Source organism: Nilaparvata lugens, chromosome 2 (genome assembly GCF_014356525.2).
Source record: "Nilaparvata lugens isolate BPH chromosome 2, ASM1435652v1, whole genome shotgun sequence".
Classification (NCBI taxonomy): Eukaryota; Metazoa; Arthropoda; class Insecta; order Hemiptera; family Delphacidae; genus Nilaparvata; species Nilaparvata lugens.
In genome coordinates, this window is record NC_052505.1 from 28,415,770 (window position 1) to 28,434,715 (window position 18,946).

The window sequence follows — 18,946 nt, forward strand, 5'->3', positions numbered from 1 at the left end:
TAAATACGGTACACGGTATCTACCTAATGTATAGCGACAATTGTAATCCACTGAATAAATTTATATGTCTACCTCTCTAAAATCTGCAATTCAATTGTCAAATAATATGGAAGCACAACATAAAAGTAACAATTTCTATATTCGAATTATAAAATTGCTGATTCCCGCACCCTATAGTGAGGTCCACGTTATAATGGCAGTGAAGAAAGATAGGGGAAAAGCGTTGCCAAGTCTCACCATTTTGCCACTGAGTGTACACAGCTGTTACTCAATTCATCCCATTTAATTTGATCTAATAATAACTATCATTTCCTTGATAGAATAATCAATGTAAAATTAATCAATTAAATATATTTTTTCCTAATTTGATCAGAAATTTGCTTTCATAACTGAGATCAGATTTTTATTTTTATACAAACCTGAAATGGCGTCTAATTTAAAAAGCTGTGATACACCAATCTGAATTTCAAAACAACAGAAATTAAGTTATTTGGTTGGTATTCTATTTCAATTTCTTTTAAAAATGATAGAATAATGAGAAAAATAGAAATCCTATTTGAAATTAGTAATTTCAATGGAAATAATTCTGATATAACCTTTTAATATTATTTATTCCGGTACTATTAGGTCTAACCTATAGGTGTAGGCTAACTGAAGCGTGGATGAAGTCTAGGATGGTTAGTTATCAACTTTTAAAATGTCATTTCAGGTATTTTAATTCGTGTTCCTTATACAGTAATGTCTAAAAATTATTTCATTGTTTCAAAAATACATTTTAAATCAATTATACGACTTGTGTACTAAAGTATTTTGATAGAATAAAGAAAAAATGGCGGCTGAGAATTGTTTACTTTTGTACAGTCACTGTCAAAAGTAAAAATAAAATATTCTGGCAGACAACATTGCAAAGCTAGAGAGAGATATGTTTTGTTGTATGATAGAAAAGGATAGCAACATTATTGTCAATCGTACACTGCCATTATAACGTGAACCTCACTATATAGACATCACCACGGTATTTAGATAGCCAGCCAGCCAGATTGCGTCATCGCCACCAACCAAGGTTTTTAACATCTATTGTCAATTTATGAAACATATTTTTTATAGTTCTATTTCTACTAAAATAGTACCTAATGCAACTATTACCGTATATCAGTTTCTACAGTAGAAAGAAGAATGGATTCATCTTGATAAAAGAATTACCTATAGTCAAAGTGGCTCCAATTGTCTCAAGAATCAAGAATATATCTGAAGGAAACTCTCTGTGCTGATGCTTTATCATCAAATTACCTGCTATGGTTCCAGTCTGAAAAAATTAATGTTCTTGAAGATTCGTCAATGTATAAAATTAAGGTACTAAAATTATCAATCTGCTTATACGCTTATACAATATTCATCATCAATATTGAAAAAATAATTCAAATGTTTCTTGAGAGTTTCATTATATTCACATTCGACTGTACATTGTGGATCAAAATATCTACCGTATTATTGAGAATAAATAGTTTTGGGCTAGGCTTGTTGGCCTTTTCTATTCATGTATGCGATTTGTGTATTATGAAATATGAATAAAAAAATAGACAAATGATAATCTCAATACAATTGAAATAAAAATACAAACACACAATTAAATACAACCATAGACTAATAAAACCTGCTTAGAATTCAAACTTTCTACCACTCAACTCGAAACCTGATCAAAAAAGAAATCATTCAAAACATCACAATCTGAGTTACTCTTGAATGCAACTGAACTTGGAACAAAAAATTCATAGCTTGAGAGTTGTATTAAATTTTATTCCTGTTGAGCTGAAAGAACTTTGTTCAATAAACCTTCCTTCTGGAATCAAACTTTTTTCTGAATAAATTTTCACTCACGTTCCGTACAGGAATGTTAGCCACCCAATCAATGTGCTTAGCCAGCTGCTTAGCATATGCGAAGTTGGGATTACTTGAGATGCTTTGAAAGTAGTCGATGGCTGCAGTGAGCGTCACGTTGGCTCCTAGCACCATCATACTGCCGTAAACGTTGGCAAAGCTCAGTTCAGCTATGCCTTTCACATCAATGTAGCATGCTACTTTGGACGTGGGTCGGTAAACACCTACAAGACATACATATTGATAAACAAATAATTAAGATTAATTTTGATAAGATATTAGAATATATAACTTGGTTATATAACCATATTTTATTTAGACCTATTACCAACTATGGTTAGATATGGATATAGATGTCAATATAGATATGGTTGAAGATAAAAATGATAAATTGAAGTAGTCCATTCCTCTAATATGTTTTTCCTGAAGAGAATGACATCGGTAGACGAGGTTATTCTGAAAGCTAGAATAAAATGAATATCCTTGGAAAAATAATGTAACTTATTGTTCGGTAATCTGAAGATTTACCATTCCAATATTTTATTGTATAAAAACTGAAACTAACAGGCAGAACACAATACATCCACCAGTATTGTCAATTTCTGAAGAATATAGTACTGTTATTTCTCCAATGTGAATGTGATCCAAATTATTCATTCAATTTCAATGCTTTTTATGTAGGCCTATAATTAGATCTAGCCACAAAGAGTGATCGGCGATTCTATATGTTTCTCTATCTTAGGCCCGGTTGCACAAAAGCCGGTTAAATTTTAACCATGATTAATTTCACAAGAACCAATCAGAGAAGGCGTTTTTGAAATACAGCTTCTCTGATTGGCTCTTGTGAAATTAATCAAGGTTAAAATTTAACCGGCTCTTGTGCAACCGGCACTTAATCTACTAATATCGATATGCGATACCACAAACCCATGGGATCACTGATCGTTCTCTGTGTGTAGCCGGTACATAAATATGAAAAAATAAATTAATAGTAGGCTATTATTAAAATTTACTGTAGTTAACTAGAAATAGTTGGAATCCAATTATATCCATCAGGATTACCAATAATATACCGGTATGATTTATTCAATGTGAATTTAAAAAAAAAAAGATTTGAAATCAAGATGTATGAAATACACTTAAACTTAAAAAATTATGGAATAGAATAATAAATACCACATTTATTGTGGCTGATTACACATGTCCTAAACTCTACAATCATAAATAATCAAGTGGGATCATTTTAATGTGAATTTGCATAAATCTGAATAGAGTTTATTCTACCGCTTTGATTATCGACTACCATTATATGATTTCTTTCTTTGTTCTTAGTTTGAAAACAAAAGCTTAGGGAGGAAAATTTGGATGTCAACTAACATGTAACTCAATTTAATTTCTATCTAAATTGACAACTTTAGAATTTACTTGTGATCTATCAATATCAATAGGTTTGTCTTGTGTCGTAATAGCATCATGAAAGGAAATAGGAGCAACTGATGGAATATTATTTTTTTTTCGATTTAGTTTTTAGTTGATTTTGAAACATGGAAATATCAGGCCTAGTAGCACAAAAGCATTTTCAATTTCAATCAGGATTAAGTTTCATGAGAATTAATCAGAGCAGGTTTTTTTTCAATAGTAGGCTTGTCTGATTGGTTCTCGTGGTATTTAGTCCAGATTATGAATCAACAGACAGTGCAACTGTCTCTCTCAAGGCCATGGCTGCGTACAAACATAGAGCAACAGAGGAACCAATACAACAGAAGCTGAAGAAATTAGTCACATTTCTATTACCTCACAATGAACATTACATTCAACTACCATATGTTTGGAGAGATCGATTTTAAATCTATTTTGCTATCATCCTAATAAAGGCATATAATCAATATAATCAATCAATCAATCAATCAATCCGGTCACTTTCTGAACCTATTCTTCCAGATGTTCCATGAATACTGCAATGTTTTGAAATAAGGTCGCCAAATTTGGTAACTCAACTACAGCTACCTATTATAATGTTTTTATTTGCTCACACTTTCTTATGTTTTCAACAGACTATGGGAAACTTTTTTCTGATCAGATGCTACTTGAGGGACCAATAATCCATTCTCTTGGTAGTTCAACAAATTTTCCCAGAGTTGAGACCTGTTCCAAAATAATGTTTTTTGTTGCAAGCACAATATATTCCTCATTCAATCAGAATTGTTAGAGCCGTTTTCGAGATCCATCTGACATAGATACATTTATATCCACAAACACACATATTCAAACAAATTGCTTTCTTAGTATTGTAACATTATTTATCGAAAATTATAGAACTAACACTTCCGGGTTCCCTCTACCGCGGTGTATTGATGTCATCCATTGTGGGATTCGATGTACTGGGAGTCGACAAAGTGGGATCTGGGCAACCGCCATTTATATATGAAACATCAGAATCAGCCGGAGTGTGATTCATATTGATACTATGTTAAAATTGAAATTAAAAAAATCTGGTGTGGCGCACTCACACAACTTCCCTTGCCTTTATGAAAATTGATCACCTGACGCTAGTGTTCTCGTGCATATCAAGTCTACTTATAAACAAAGATCTGAGCCAGCTGGTGACAGTACAATAACGTTGGAGACATACGAGGTCTGTTATCTCCTCATAGTGAATCATTTAATAGAATCAACAGTTGCCAACAGTTTGTGATTGGATAAAAACATTTTCTCGAATTTCGTGCTTATTTTAAATTTTAGGTGAAAATGTTACTGAACATTAGTTGTAGAGATTCTCATACTGAATCTTTTCCACTCAAATTTTTTGTTTAAATTGTATCTGAAGCCTGTTAATTGAGAATCTAAAATCAAACTTTGCATAGATGGGGCGGAGATCCTGAAATTTTTACAGATATAGGACTTGTGGCAGTTGATAGAGCTTATTGATGACTATTTCCGGTATAATTTAATCGAAATCGTTGGAGCCGTTTTCGAGAAAATCGTGAAAAACCCTGTTTTGACAACATTTTCGCCATTTTAGATGCCATCTTGAATCGCATTTGATCGAAATTGTTTTTGTCAGATCCTTATATTGAAAGGACCTTACGTTCCAAATTTCAAGTCATTCCGTTAATTGAGAGATGAGAAATCATGTACACAGACACACATACACTCATAGACACACATACACTCATACACACCACACACACACACACACACACACCACACACACACCACCACACACACACACACACACAAACACCACACACACACCACACACACACACACACACACACACACACAACACACACACACACCCACACCCACACACACACCACCACACAACACACACACACACACACACACACCACACCACACACACACACACACACACACCACACACACACACACACACACACACACACACCACACAACACACACACACACACAACACAACACACACACACACACACACACACACACCACACACACACACACACACACACACACACACACACACACACACACCACACACACACACACACACACACCACACACACACACACACACACACCACACACACCACACACACCACACACACACCACACACACCACACACACACACACACACCACACACACACACACACCACACACACACACCACACACACACACCACACACACACACACACACACACACCACACCACACACACACACACACCTGTACGATCTTACTTATTTTTCTTTTTCCACCCTTACATATTGGTGAAGGCACATCTTGCTTACATATGTTACTACAGAAATATAATCTAGAGAGAGTACCTATTCGATACATATATATATATATACAGACCAATACCCAAAAACCACTTTTTTGATTCAGGGGACCTTAAAACGTATAGAAATTCAGAAATTGGGGTACCTTAATTTTTTTTTGGAAAGCAATACTTTCCTTACCTATGGTAATAGGGCAAGGAAAGTAAAAAGTGGAAAAAATTAAGCAACAAGGCCTTTATAATAGTCCACAAGATAGAATTCACATGCATAAGTGAGTGAATGAAGTGGTGCCAGTGATAAAAGTTTTCAAAACAAGGACAAAAACAATCAGGTATTTATCAATTGCTATGTAATTGAAAGCTTATTATATCTTATTTTCTCCCTACATCTGCTAATTTGCCTAGTATGCCTGTATTTATAACTATATGGCCTTCTTTCACAAACAATGTTATATAGAAAATGATCAAATGCCAAACTCCAATTAACTTATTGCTCATTGTAGCCAATATTATTTTTTAAAGTGGCTTATACTTGACTTGTGAATGAATCGATAGAATTCAGCAATTAGGGCCCATATAATATCCAAAAATATTGTTTCATATAATAGAAGTAGTAAAATAATTACCCTCTTTCACATAAAACACTTACTTTTTTAAAAAATATTCTTGCTTGCAGTCACAAATAGTTTCTCATTGCCCATCGTTCATTCATGACAAATCCCAATCTATATTGACTTGTTTTATAGCTATCAGCAATATACAGCCTTGATTTGTACTCAATGATGCAATTTTATGAGCTCTGTTCTCATCACCAGCCCCATGTTGGGTGCCATGTTTGTGTAACATTATTTTTGACGTCACATGTGCCCTGCTTGGCCGCAGTCGGTAGAACAGAGATTTTTGAATAGATTTGATATTTTTTGTGACTCCTGAAAGAAAAGTAACTCCAGTTCCTTACCAGCTCTTCTAGGAGCTCAAACAATTTTCTGCTTTCGATGGCTGCAAACTTCGGCCGCTTTCACAGTTTACAGTTCTTATGACTGATTTGGTTGACTCCACAAATATAGATGCAGGAGAGGTAGATAGATATAAGGGCTCTGATTCTTGTACCAGACAATATGGTATTGTCACCAATGCCACTTGCCACCATCCGACAAAGTGGTCAGCAATGTAAGATTATACCGAGCAGAATCAAAGGCAATACTCTAACAGAATACCTTATAAATTCTATTAATTTGTATTGCTGCTGCAACTTAATACTGTGACCCTTGAGTTTTTTCCAAATCGGCTGTTAAAGTTCTGAATAATTTAAGCAAATCTTGAGAATGTATTATTTCCAAAGATTTAATAATCAATGCTGTATATTGCTGATTTATCCAACTTATTCAGTGAAGAATACAGTTGGTTGATAATTTAGATAACAGTGGCAATAAAATAGACTATAACAAGATTGGTCATGCATGAAGACAGGGTAATAAATAAAGGGTACACCATTCAACAAACATAAAAAATATAATTACATGAAATATCAATGAACAATAATAAAAAATAGAGCAACAAATATAAAAATAATATGAGAATATATATATATATATATATATATATCTATATATATATATATCAAAAATTATCACAGATAGCTCACTAAGGATTTTACTTTGCTTATTTGCATTGATTAATATCATGTGCATCTTCAATCAGCATATATACTTTCAACTTATACAGCTCAGTTGTCGACTTGCTGTTGCTTGTCGAATAAAACTTATAAATCTTATTTCCAATGAATATGAGAAATATAAATATTAAAATATATATCTCAGGGCTTGGGTTCGGCCTCTGGTGGGAAATCAGATAAATCAATTTATCTTATGAACATGATCTTCATAATATTTCTAATAAATTACTGATGAAAAAGATATATGAGTGAGCATATAATTATAATAAATCAAATATAATTAAATATTCCATCTGTGCATATTCAAATAATTAATCTCATAAATAGTTCTTAAGAATATTCCCTTCACGTTTTAAGACTCGCGCAAGTATTGATATTACTTTTAATATTTGAATAACCCTTCAACGAGCTAGTTTTGTTTAATTGTGATTATTTCGTAGCACTGAGGACCCTCCTTAATAACTTTTCAAATAAACTCACATGTCGATTTTTTCACAATTACAATGGCAAACTGGATTCTTTTCGGTGTCCTAGGCCTTTTCTGGTGGGCTGCTGTCGTCTTCTCCAATGGAATTATTTAAATGTAATGAATCATGCCATACTATGACTTTACTGAGTCTTATGAAATTAAATTTTTAATTATTGAAACAACTTTAAATTTTTAAACATAGGAATTATTTAAAAAGGGATCTAGTCTTGTGCTCTCTAAATTGGTGGATGTCCCTGGTGACCTCTGGCAAGCAAGTGGGCATGGATCTTCCCCTATTCTTTTACAACCACACTTCCGACTTTTCAATTTACATAAAATTTAAATATCCACTCTCATTGGTGGATTTAAATTACTCCACTATGACATAATTCAAAACTGTCAAATAGTCCAAACAACAATATCATATTACTACCCAAAGAGTGAATATTCTATTCTTAGATTCTTATTTTACATTAGTTACATAAATCTGTATGTTCTATAAAGATTACAATTTCTTATTGTTTATATAAATAATATGTGTATATTTTAAATTAATTTGCTTTTACCGCCGTTGAATACTGCATTGTGATTGGTACATCCCAAAACTACATCATGTATCCATGCGCTGAATAAAGTTACATCCCATTTCCTCCATCCTTTTGTCTTGTTTTTTTATATTTTGTTCATTCTTGTTTGATATAATAAATATTTTTGTGTTTTCTGAATCGCTTTTCCGTTTACATTGATTTGGCATGCTTGCTTACTAAACCCTCTGATCATAGTCTAAGCAAATGCTATTTATATGCAACTAATTTCCCACAAGGTGTCTGGCTAATTCTCAAAATATACGGCTCGACCAATTACTAAGGTCGCCGACTAGTAAATACCAAAGAACCTAACCTCAAAATATTATATATTTTATATTATTAAATAAATAGCAATAATACTTTTATTTTCATTAGGCTGTTCAAAATCATAGCCTTGAGAGCCGTTATTATCTAATCTAGACTGTTGACACCGTATCTGGTGATAACAATACAGCTGCTTGCTCGAGACCTATCAATTTCCTTTCATTACAAGATTTTGGGGAATATCCAAAATTATATTCTTACACAACAATAATTATTGACTTTAATGATCATGATTTCATTCAATGAGAGCTTATTTCACATAATGATAACAGCTGGCATCAAAAGCAGAAATGTCAAACATGTTTGAAATTGAAACAGTAGCGATCATCAACATTATTTTCTTCATCTGATCTAGAGTAACCAGATTATAGTAAGATTCACATCAATGTGTCAGCATTGTTTGAAAGGGGAGCATTGATGCTATTAATGAGGAATACTGACAGTAAACGAACTGTTATACATATTCTCCAATATTTTTATCGAAAGCTACCTTATATTTTCTATGGTAAAACAATCAATGTTTGGGAATAATGAATTCATGGGAAAAGCGCCTTACTTCTATGCAAGATATTTTCACATTAGGAAAAGCAACAACAGCTATTTGGCCGTTTTAATAAATAACCCCTTTCTTTCACCCAAGATAAATTTTGGCTGAATTTCCTCATTCTTTGCAAACATATTCCAAACATATTGCAAACATTTAAAATACCCCTTTAAGCAGTTTTCGCGATCTGTCGGATATAGGCTACAAACAAAATTAGTCTTGATAGAATAGGATCAATTGATAGAAGCAACTCCCATCTTAAAAGTTTGTTTTATGAAAATAAGAATTATCCTTACTCCCAGGAATAGCTCTGATTAAAGCAGCAGTGCCCAATCAATTCGTTCTCGATAAATTCATTTTAATTAATTCTTCAACTTGGTGCCAACCTAATGAAATAATCTCAACTTAATGCCAACCTGACAAAATTATTAATTGGTCGCCAGTTATCAACTGTATCGAATAGGTACTCTCTCTAGATTATATTTCTATAGTAACATATGTAAGCAAGATGTGCCTTCACCAAATATGTAAGGGTGGGAAAAAGAAAAATAAGTAAAGATCGTACAGGTGTGTGTGTGTGTGTGGTGTGTGTGTGTGTGTGTGTGTGTGTGTGTGTGTGTGTGGTGTGTGTGTGTGTGTGTGTGTGGTGTGTGTGTGGTGTGTGTGTGTGTGTGTGGGTGTGTGTGTGTGTTGTGTGTGTGTGTGTGTGTTGTGTGTGTGTGGTGTGTGTGTGGTGTGTGTGTGTGTGTGTGTGGTGTGTGTGTGTGGTGTGTGTGTGTGTGTGTGTGTGTGTGTGTGTGTGTGTGTTGTGTGTGTGTGTGGGTGTGGTGTGTGTGTGTGTGTGTGTGTGTTGTGTGTGTGTGGTGTGTGTGTGTGTGGTGTGTGTGTTGGTGTGTGTGTGTGGTGTGGGTGGGTGTGTGTGTGGTGTGTGTGTGTGTGTGTGTGTGTGTGTGTTGGTGTGTGTGTGTGTGTGTGGTGTGTGTGTGTGTGTGTGTGTGTGTGTGTGTGTGTGTGTGTGTGTGTGTGGTGTGTGTGTGTGTGTGTGTGTGTGTTGTGTGTGTGTGTGTGTGTTGTGTGTGTGTGTGTGTGTGTGTGGTGTGTGTTGTGTGTGTGTGTGTGTGTGTGTGTGTGTGTGTATGTGCGTCTGTGTACACGATATCTCATCTCCCAATTAACGGAATGACTTGAAATTTGGAACGTAAGGTCCTTACGTAAACGGCTCCAAAGATTTCGATTAAATAAGTTATACCGGAAATAGTCATCGATAAGCTCTATCAACTGCCACAAGTCCTATATCTGTAAAAATTTCAGGAGCTCCACCCCATCTATGCAAAATTTGATTTTAGATTCTCAATTATCAGGCTTCAGATACAATTTGAACAAAAAAATTCGAGTGGAAAAGATTCAGTATGAGAATCTCTACAACTAATGTTCTGTAACATTTTCACCTAAAATTGAAAATAAGCACGAAATTCGAGAAAATGTTATTATTTCAATTACAAACTGTTGGCAACTGTTGATTCTATGAAGAGATAGATTGATTTGTTGATTCTATCATTCACTATGAAGAGATAGCAAACTTCGTGTGTCTCCAGCCTTATTGTACTGTCACCAGCTGGCTTGAATCTTTGAATAGTAGACATGAAATGCGCGGGAACACTAGCGTCAGGTGATAAATTTTCATAACGGCAAGGAAAGTTGTGTGATTGCGCCACACCAGATTTTTGATATTAAAAACAAAACAATAAATTATTTTATTACGAAATTAGAATTACAATTAGAATTTATTACGAAATAATAATAAGAATGAATATTTCAGGGGCTACTTGCTTTGCTGATCTGTGGTCGTTCATTTTATGATAATAAAACAATAAAAAAAATTACTATTTAGAATTATAGATCTTACTTTACCTTAACAAAAGTCCCTTGGCCTGCTCTTCAAAGGTCCAGTTAAAACACTCCCGAAGTTAATATAAAAAAAACTCTGCCAGTTGATTGAATCAAAAACACCAGCTTTCCCTACAAGATTCAAATCCTGAAAATAAAATTATGTAGGTTTAAACTGCCCGGACTGCGACAGCCTATAATTGAATTCTCAAGACAGAATCCTTCAGGTAACCAATGCCTTAACTCAACAACTCACTTCACAAACGGTTCAAGAATACGGGCCTCGAAAGAAAAATTCCAAATCTATTTATGTGAAAAACACATGCAGCCTTGATTCACAGACCAAAAGTCAACTCACTCTTGTTTGTATAGCATGGAGCTAAAACCCATAATATTGCCTTCACGAAACGTGATAAAACACGTTTCATCTTTGTATCAGTTCAGTATCTTTCTCAGTATCAGTTCAGCACTCGATGAGAACGGTTGTGTCGATTGTATCTGTCTAATCAGTGACCTTTGCCGCTGCGCGCGATAGCTCAAGTGAAAACTTTTCTACTAAATTTACGCAAACTTTTCAACTAAGTTCCATCATGGCTCAGTGTTTCAAATGTAAGATTTCTTTTACTGAGAATGAACCATCGATTGAGTGTAGTGAGTGTAAATGGGCTTTTCACCCAGCATGCACAAGACTGGAAAACTTCGAGAAATTCAAAAAGAGGAATCAACAAGCCAGTAGAGCTACATGGAAGTGTGATTACTGTTTGCCAGAAAGGAGTAGTTCTTTGGGTCAGTCGGACATTAATATAAAACAATTCTCTGATTTACTAACAAGTTTAAGAACTGAACTCACGGCAAGGCTAGATGAACTCAACTCAAAATTAGAAAACTTAAATACTAAAACCGATGATATTAAGACACATATTAACACGCTTACGAACGAAAATAATGTTTTGAAACAAAAATGTGTCGACCTAGAGTTACAAAACACGGACAATAAATCACATATTTACCGTCTGGAAAAGGACTCCAACAGTACACTAGACTGGATAACTTGGAAATAGTTGGGATTCCCGAAACTAAAGAAGAGAATTTGCCGCTCATCATGGAATCGGTAGCTAAAACGATAAATGTGAGCTTCAAGAAGGAGGACTTATCCATCGCTCATAGATGAGTTCCCAATGCTAAAGGGTCTTCTTCAATTGTCGCTGAATTTACTTCAAGATCTAAGAAGATTGAGTGGATCACAGCTTCGCGAAAGAAGAGAGTCATTAAATCCAGCGACTGTGTACGTGAATGAACATTTATCTCCATTCTTCAAACGTTTACTGGGTAGAGCTAAGGACCTGAGAATGAAGAAGAAACTCGCGTTTGTCTGGGTTCGTGATTGCAAGATCTTCGTAAAACAAACTGAAAATTCGCGAACAAGAAGAATTATGAGTGATGAGGATTTGGACGAATATAATAAGTGAATAATAATTATGAGAAACCGTAAATTCTGAATTAATATTTCTCGATGCGCAGTGAACTGGTTATTTGATTTTGTTTTGTTCTATATATTTACAATTTTTCTGTCTCTAACATTTTTCCATTTGTTTTGTTTTTTAAGCATATATATTAATGATTCATGAGTATAATTTTGATGAGGTGATTGATTTGGAATGTTTTAATGCAATTGAAAGTGATGATATCTTCGGTTTTGATCCAGTGGTTTATGTGGATGGGCATGAGATGGGCAATACAGATTTCCTAAATATATTACACATGAATATCCGCAGTATTAGTAGAAATTTCGATTAATTCATTTACACTGTACAAAACTGCAAGATTAAGTACGATTTAATAGTACTAACCGAGACGTGGATGACTGAAAACAGATCTTTTGATTACGGAATAGACGGTTACTCGGTTATTGATAAGCCAGGCCAGCTGAACAAAAGTAACGGTCTGTGTTTGTTTGTGAGGGATGGCATAAAGTTTGACTGTGTCAATTGTGAGAGCTCGGAGGCTGATATCGTCTCGATTAGATTACAAGCATTCGACTGCTTCGTATCGTTGATTGTCGTGTACAGATCACCCTCTGCTAATATTGAAGTTTTCTTTAACGAGTTAGATATTATTCTGAGAAATATTGATAAGAATGAGGATGCGGTTTTAATAGGAGATATAAACATTGATATCTTACGTAACAGTAGTTTGGCAAATGAATATAGCGGTCTAATGCAAATGTATGGCCTGAGATCTCTTATTAATATACCTACTAGAGTAACACACAATACAGGTACATGTATAGACCACATTTTTTACAAAAATGCTAATTTTAAATATGAAAACATAATAAGCTCTGTTCAAAGGACCTGTATTACTGACCACTTCTGTACTACACTACACATAGGAAATTCAAAGCCAGTCTATATTGATGTAAAGGAGAATATTATTAAACGGATAAACTATAAGAACCTGACGGACAAGTTGAGACAGGAAAGTTGGAAGAATGAAACTACTTTTAATGAGGCTAATCTTGATTTGGATGACAAAATAAATGCTTTCTTTAATAAACTGATGGACCACATAGATTCTGCTACCGAACAAATTAAAATGACAAATAAAAATAGACCATTAAAAAAATGGATAACTTCAGGGCTAATAAAATCCATAAGAGGGACAAACTACATAAAAAACTGAAAATCCAACCATTTAATGCTACAATGAAAGCTAGATACAAAAACTATAGAATCTACTTAACACACTAATTAAGAAAGCTAAACTAGACTACTTAAAAATAAAATGTCAACTTGTAAGGGAACAACAAAAAGACGTGGCTCTGTATAGAGGAAATTTTAGATATAAAACGAAATAGAAAAGCTCCTGACATCGACCCTATAATATTAAATAATTATTTCTCGCAAGTAGGTAGAAGTTATGCAGAAAATCTGAATAATAGTTTGAACTCAAGTCACCCAGTACCAACTTTAGTTCCACATACTCAACATTTTCGAGATTCGTTTTTCATTTTCCCTACAAATTCCGATGAAGTTGCTGACATGATGAATACATTAAAAACTAATTCATCTCCTGGTATTGATAATATAAGCAATGTTTGTTTGAAAAATATATCAGAATACATCTCTCAGCCTTTATCAATTTTGTTTAACAAATGTTTCGAAACAGGTCATTTTCCTTCACACTTTAAGGTTGCAAATATAATCCCACTATTTAAATCAGGTGAGAGACAAGCTCCTGAAAATTACCGCCCTATTAGTTTAATAAGTAACCTGTCTAAGATTTTTGAAAAATTGATGAAGGTACGTATAATGAAATATCTTGAAAGGCATAATTTGATAGCAGAAAATCAATTTGGTTTTCAAGAGGGAAAATGCACTGAGGATGCAATATCAGAGCTGGTGAGGATTGTGACAAATAATTTTCAGATGAACAGAAGGACCTTGGCTGTCCATTTGGACTTAGCCAAGGCCTTTGATACTATTCCTCACATCTTTCTCTTGAGAAAGTTGGAGGGTATAGGTTTTCGTGGCACAGTTTTGAATTTTTTTGAGAATTATTTGAAAGACAGATCACAAATTCTGACTATAGATGGAAAAACAAGTAAACTAACTTTAACTGAGTTGGCCTTCCACAGGGAACGGTTCTGTCACCAATTCTATTTCTCCTCTATATTAATGACCTATTGAGACTTGATATAGCTGGTTGTCATTCGATCTCTTTTGCTGATGACACGGCATTGGTCTTTACTGGTTCAAGCTGGGATGAAGCTAAGCGCTTGGCAGAGTCTGGTCTCACACGTGTTAAATCATGGCTTGACCAACACATTCTTACACTGAATGCCATAAGAGTGTATATATGGTGTTCTCACCAGCAGTGAGCTCTCTCCCCAGAGATATTCTGAATACTGGTATCAGAATACACTCTTCAATCTGTCTTGAACGGGAAAGATTGCGGACTGGTGATGGAGATTGTGATTGTCACTCATTAAAAAACGTGAAAGAAACTAAATATCTAGGAGTCTTTGTAGACTCTCATCTTAAATGGAATGCACATATAAATAACATGTGTAAGAAAATAAAACACATAATTCACAAATTCCATAGATTGATTGAGCTCAATGACCCAACTATAATAAAGATGGCTTATTCAGCATATGCCCAGTCCATATTGCAATATGGTATTAGGGTATGAGGTGGAGCATTGGACATCCATTTTAATAAAATCTCCGTAGTTCAAAGATATATTTCAAAAGCTGCACTTGGAAGACCAAGACGATATACCAGCCACAGCCTTTTTGCAGAGTTCCCAGTTTAAACAGTGAGACAACTTTACGTGAAAAACTTATTCTAGCCGTTCATAAGTATAAAATCTCTTTGAACCAACATTCCGTCGTATAATTTCCGTTCATTATCTCATTACCGCATTCCTAGAACAAATTTAACAGTATGCCGCAGGCAGTTCATATACATGAGTAATAAATAGATTGATGAATATTTTGCCAGACCAATTAATCTCAGATAGAATCAGCCATTAAAAATATAGAGAGAGGATCAGAAGTAACAATGTTTTTCGCCTCATGTACAGTTAGAATCTACTTTATTAAAAAAAAACTTTTTTCTTTGATATGATTTCATTAAGTTATATTTTTTTCAAATATTTATTACTACAATTATTATTATTCACTTATTTATTTATTATTACTACCATTCAAATAAAGTTTAATCATCTTTTATGTTTATGTTAAATAAAATGAAATCTTTTGGTACTCGTTGCTAGCACACAAACTTAGTTTTTGCTGGCAACGCCAATTAAATTCAAGTTAAAATTTTATTTTTATTCTGTATATGTATGAAGTATTTGTTTTATTCATTATTGCTATCTTTATAATTGGCAAATAAATGATTTTTATTTTTTTTATTTCGATGTACATTGGAGATCTTCTTGCTTTATCAATTATATTTAATAATTAAATCCGCGACCAGATTTCCAATTCATAAAATAATATTTCAAAAATTGAATAGGCTTTGATGTCATGTATGACACAATGATATGGACATTTCAATTATAATTAAGAGATTGGAGAAGAAGAATATACATGCTGAAAGACGACCTTTGAACCCTTAAAAACCACCCTTAGAGTTGAAATATCGCCAAAAGCTTTCTTAGTGAGCACCTAGGACGTATAAGGAAGCTATATTCTAAGTTTTGTTGCAATCCATCCAGTAGTTTTCCAGAAATCGTGATCAGTGAGTCAGTGAGATAAGAATTTTATAAGTATAGATTGTATGGCGAACTCTAAAGTTTGAATTCATGAACGTCTATTATACGTTGGAAAATCATGAAAGGATGCTATTTCATGAACACTCTTAGTCTTTAACACTTTACACACATATATTGACTGACAATTCATTGGAAAAAGACAATATGAGTATGAATGTAGCCTATAAGTGAATGATTCGATAGATTGAGTAGGTCTTCCAGTGAAATTAATTTCAATTCATTCAATTTCCAGCATGGTTGAATGGGAATGGGACGCGTAATGGTCTATTAATAAGGATTACTCACGTTTTAAAGTTGTCAAGTGATCACTATATTATATTAGTCAATATCTATAATATTAGAGAAGGAAGAATATACAATACGGGCTGGGTAATTCACGAATGACGAATCATCACGTTTGAACTACTGAACTGGTTGACTTGAAATTTTGTTTATAGAATCTCAATTTAACGATGATTGTTATATAGGCCTATTTCAAATTTTTCAAGATCCCAGTAGGCCAAGTTTTCAGTTTGTCAAGATTAAATTAGACCCTTGCGGAGTACGGATTAACTGCTAAGATATTAGATCAACAAAAATATGGTAGCACTATAAAAACTTACCATAAGCTGTATTTCCGCCAACCAGCATATAACTTCCATCATCTATCATACTCAGCACTTCAAATATTTCTCTCAGTGTAGTCAGCCTGTACCAGTTGCTCCCATCATCCAAGTTCAGCTTTAGAACTGAGCATTCATTTGTCAAATCGGCTTTGATATTTCTCTTGCAGCCAGACTTGCAATTTCCACTGCAGTTCTCTTCAGTTTTCAAACAGATTGATGACAGCTCCTAGAAAATGATTGATTGACTCCTATTATGATGTGTTAGGTTTCAACAGACACATTGCACTGAACAGCATTATAGAATTATTGCACTAAATAGCATTGATAATCAAACAATAAACAGAATACAAGCCAGTGTCACAGAAAGCTATACTGGAATATTATTTAAAAAATCACAAAATTGGAACTGTTCTTCACATATAGACATAATGGAATTGAAATACAAATCTCAATACCCTTTTAAATTATTTATCACAACATGTTTCATATACATTAATGCCATTTTCAAGTCATTTAAACGGAGCCCTGAAAAGACAATGATTGAATAGTCATAGAAATATTCAGTATAAACTAAAAGCTAGTATGTTTAAAAACTAGGGTAGCGAAATAAAATAATAGGTGTGGTGGGCCAACCTTATAATAATAATACCAGGCCTACTGGTATAGTACCTAATAATAATAATGGGGAAGTGAAAAGTTGAAAGTGTAAGTGTCGTTTGCTGCATATTCTCGTGAATTGAGAATTGTTTTAAAACAAACTTCGTAATTATTGCTGAAAAAATAATTGCAATCGCACTAATGCCCAGTTAATTTCTTCACGAATGCAGAAGGACATAAAAAGTTATTGTTCACCTTCCGGCTCTGCAAAACAATCGGTCAAAGAGTTCACCAGAAGCAGTCCTACAAAGTGCTAAAAAACAATTAATAGTAAAAGTGACATGGAGTTGGGAGAATTTAAAAAGTATTTCGAGGAGTTCGAAAAAAATAGAAGCTATGGACAAAAAGCTTTTAGACGTGGCGACAAAAAGTGATATTTCTTCCCTCAATTCAACTATGGGATCGATTATAGAGGACAATAAGGTAGTAAAAGAGGATATAAAAACGTTGAAACGTCAAAATAAAGATCTTCAAAAACGTGTCGTCGGTCTGGAGGATCGCAGTAGGAGAAATAATTTGGTGTTCCGGGGACTACAGTGTGATGAAGCTGCTAATTGGACAAGCATTGTTAAAAAATTCTGTGTCGAGCTCTTGGGTTCACGTACAGACCTGTGCGTGAATAGGGCTCATCCTCTAGGAAAATTCCAAAAAGGTGGGCCAATTATCGCACATTTTCCAATGGACAGTATCATTACATTTTGGATAATGCAAAAAAGTTAAAGCATACTAATTACTTTGTTCACAAAGACTATTCGATTGAGACCAGAAATTATAGAACCAAGCTACTCAGACTAAGAAGAGAAATACTCAAATTATTCCCAGACGAGAATGCATACCTCGTACATGACCGATTAATCGTGAGACAACCAACATTCAAGTGGGACGAGGATTGCGGTCTTGAATGCGGAGGCGAGGATGGCAGAGCCAAGCTGGAAGAGATCATCGGGGACCGAGCTGCGCTGATTTTGAGTACCATGAACGAGACCACCCAGAGGCCACCGAGAGACCAGCACCAATCAATAAATGAAGTGAAACCGTCAGCCGGAATGGACAATACTTGTGAGCTAGGGATAGTTGTGTATAATGTGGCTGGTTTGCGAGGTAAGCCTTATAAGATTTGTTTAACTTCATATGAAAATTCGATTGTTTTATTTTACTGGAACATTTTATTGAAGAGGGAAGCAGGAAGAGTTTTTGGGATATCTAAAGGGATATAAGGTATTTTGGGATTATGCAATTAAGGAGTCTCGAATGGGCAGAGCAAAAAAGGGACGACCTT

The 18,946-nt window shown here is 34.3% G+C and overlaps 1 protein-coding gene across 1 annotated transcript in view; it reads right to left on the minus strand.

Moving 5' to 3' along the window:
* The window catches only part of LOC111048124 (indole-3-acetaldehyde oxidase), a 171,343-nt gene that overhangs the window by 53,950 nt on the left and 98,447 nt on the right, over positions 1 to 18,946 (minus strand). The window contains exons 7-9 of the mRNA XM_039420956.1: positions 17,008 to 17,236; positions 1,879 to 2,102; positions 1,204 to 1,306 (exon numbers count right to left, since the gene is read on the minus strand). Of these exons, the coding sequence (XP_039276890.1) occupies positions 1,204 to 1,306; positions 1,879 to 2,102; positions 17,008 to 17,236 (556 nt within the window). The remainder of the gene's footprint in view (positions 1 to 1,203; positions 1,307 to 1,878; positions 2,103 to 17,007; positions 17,237 to 18,946) is intronic.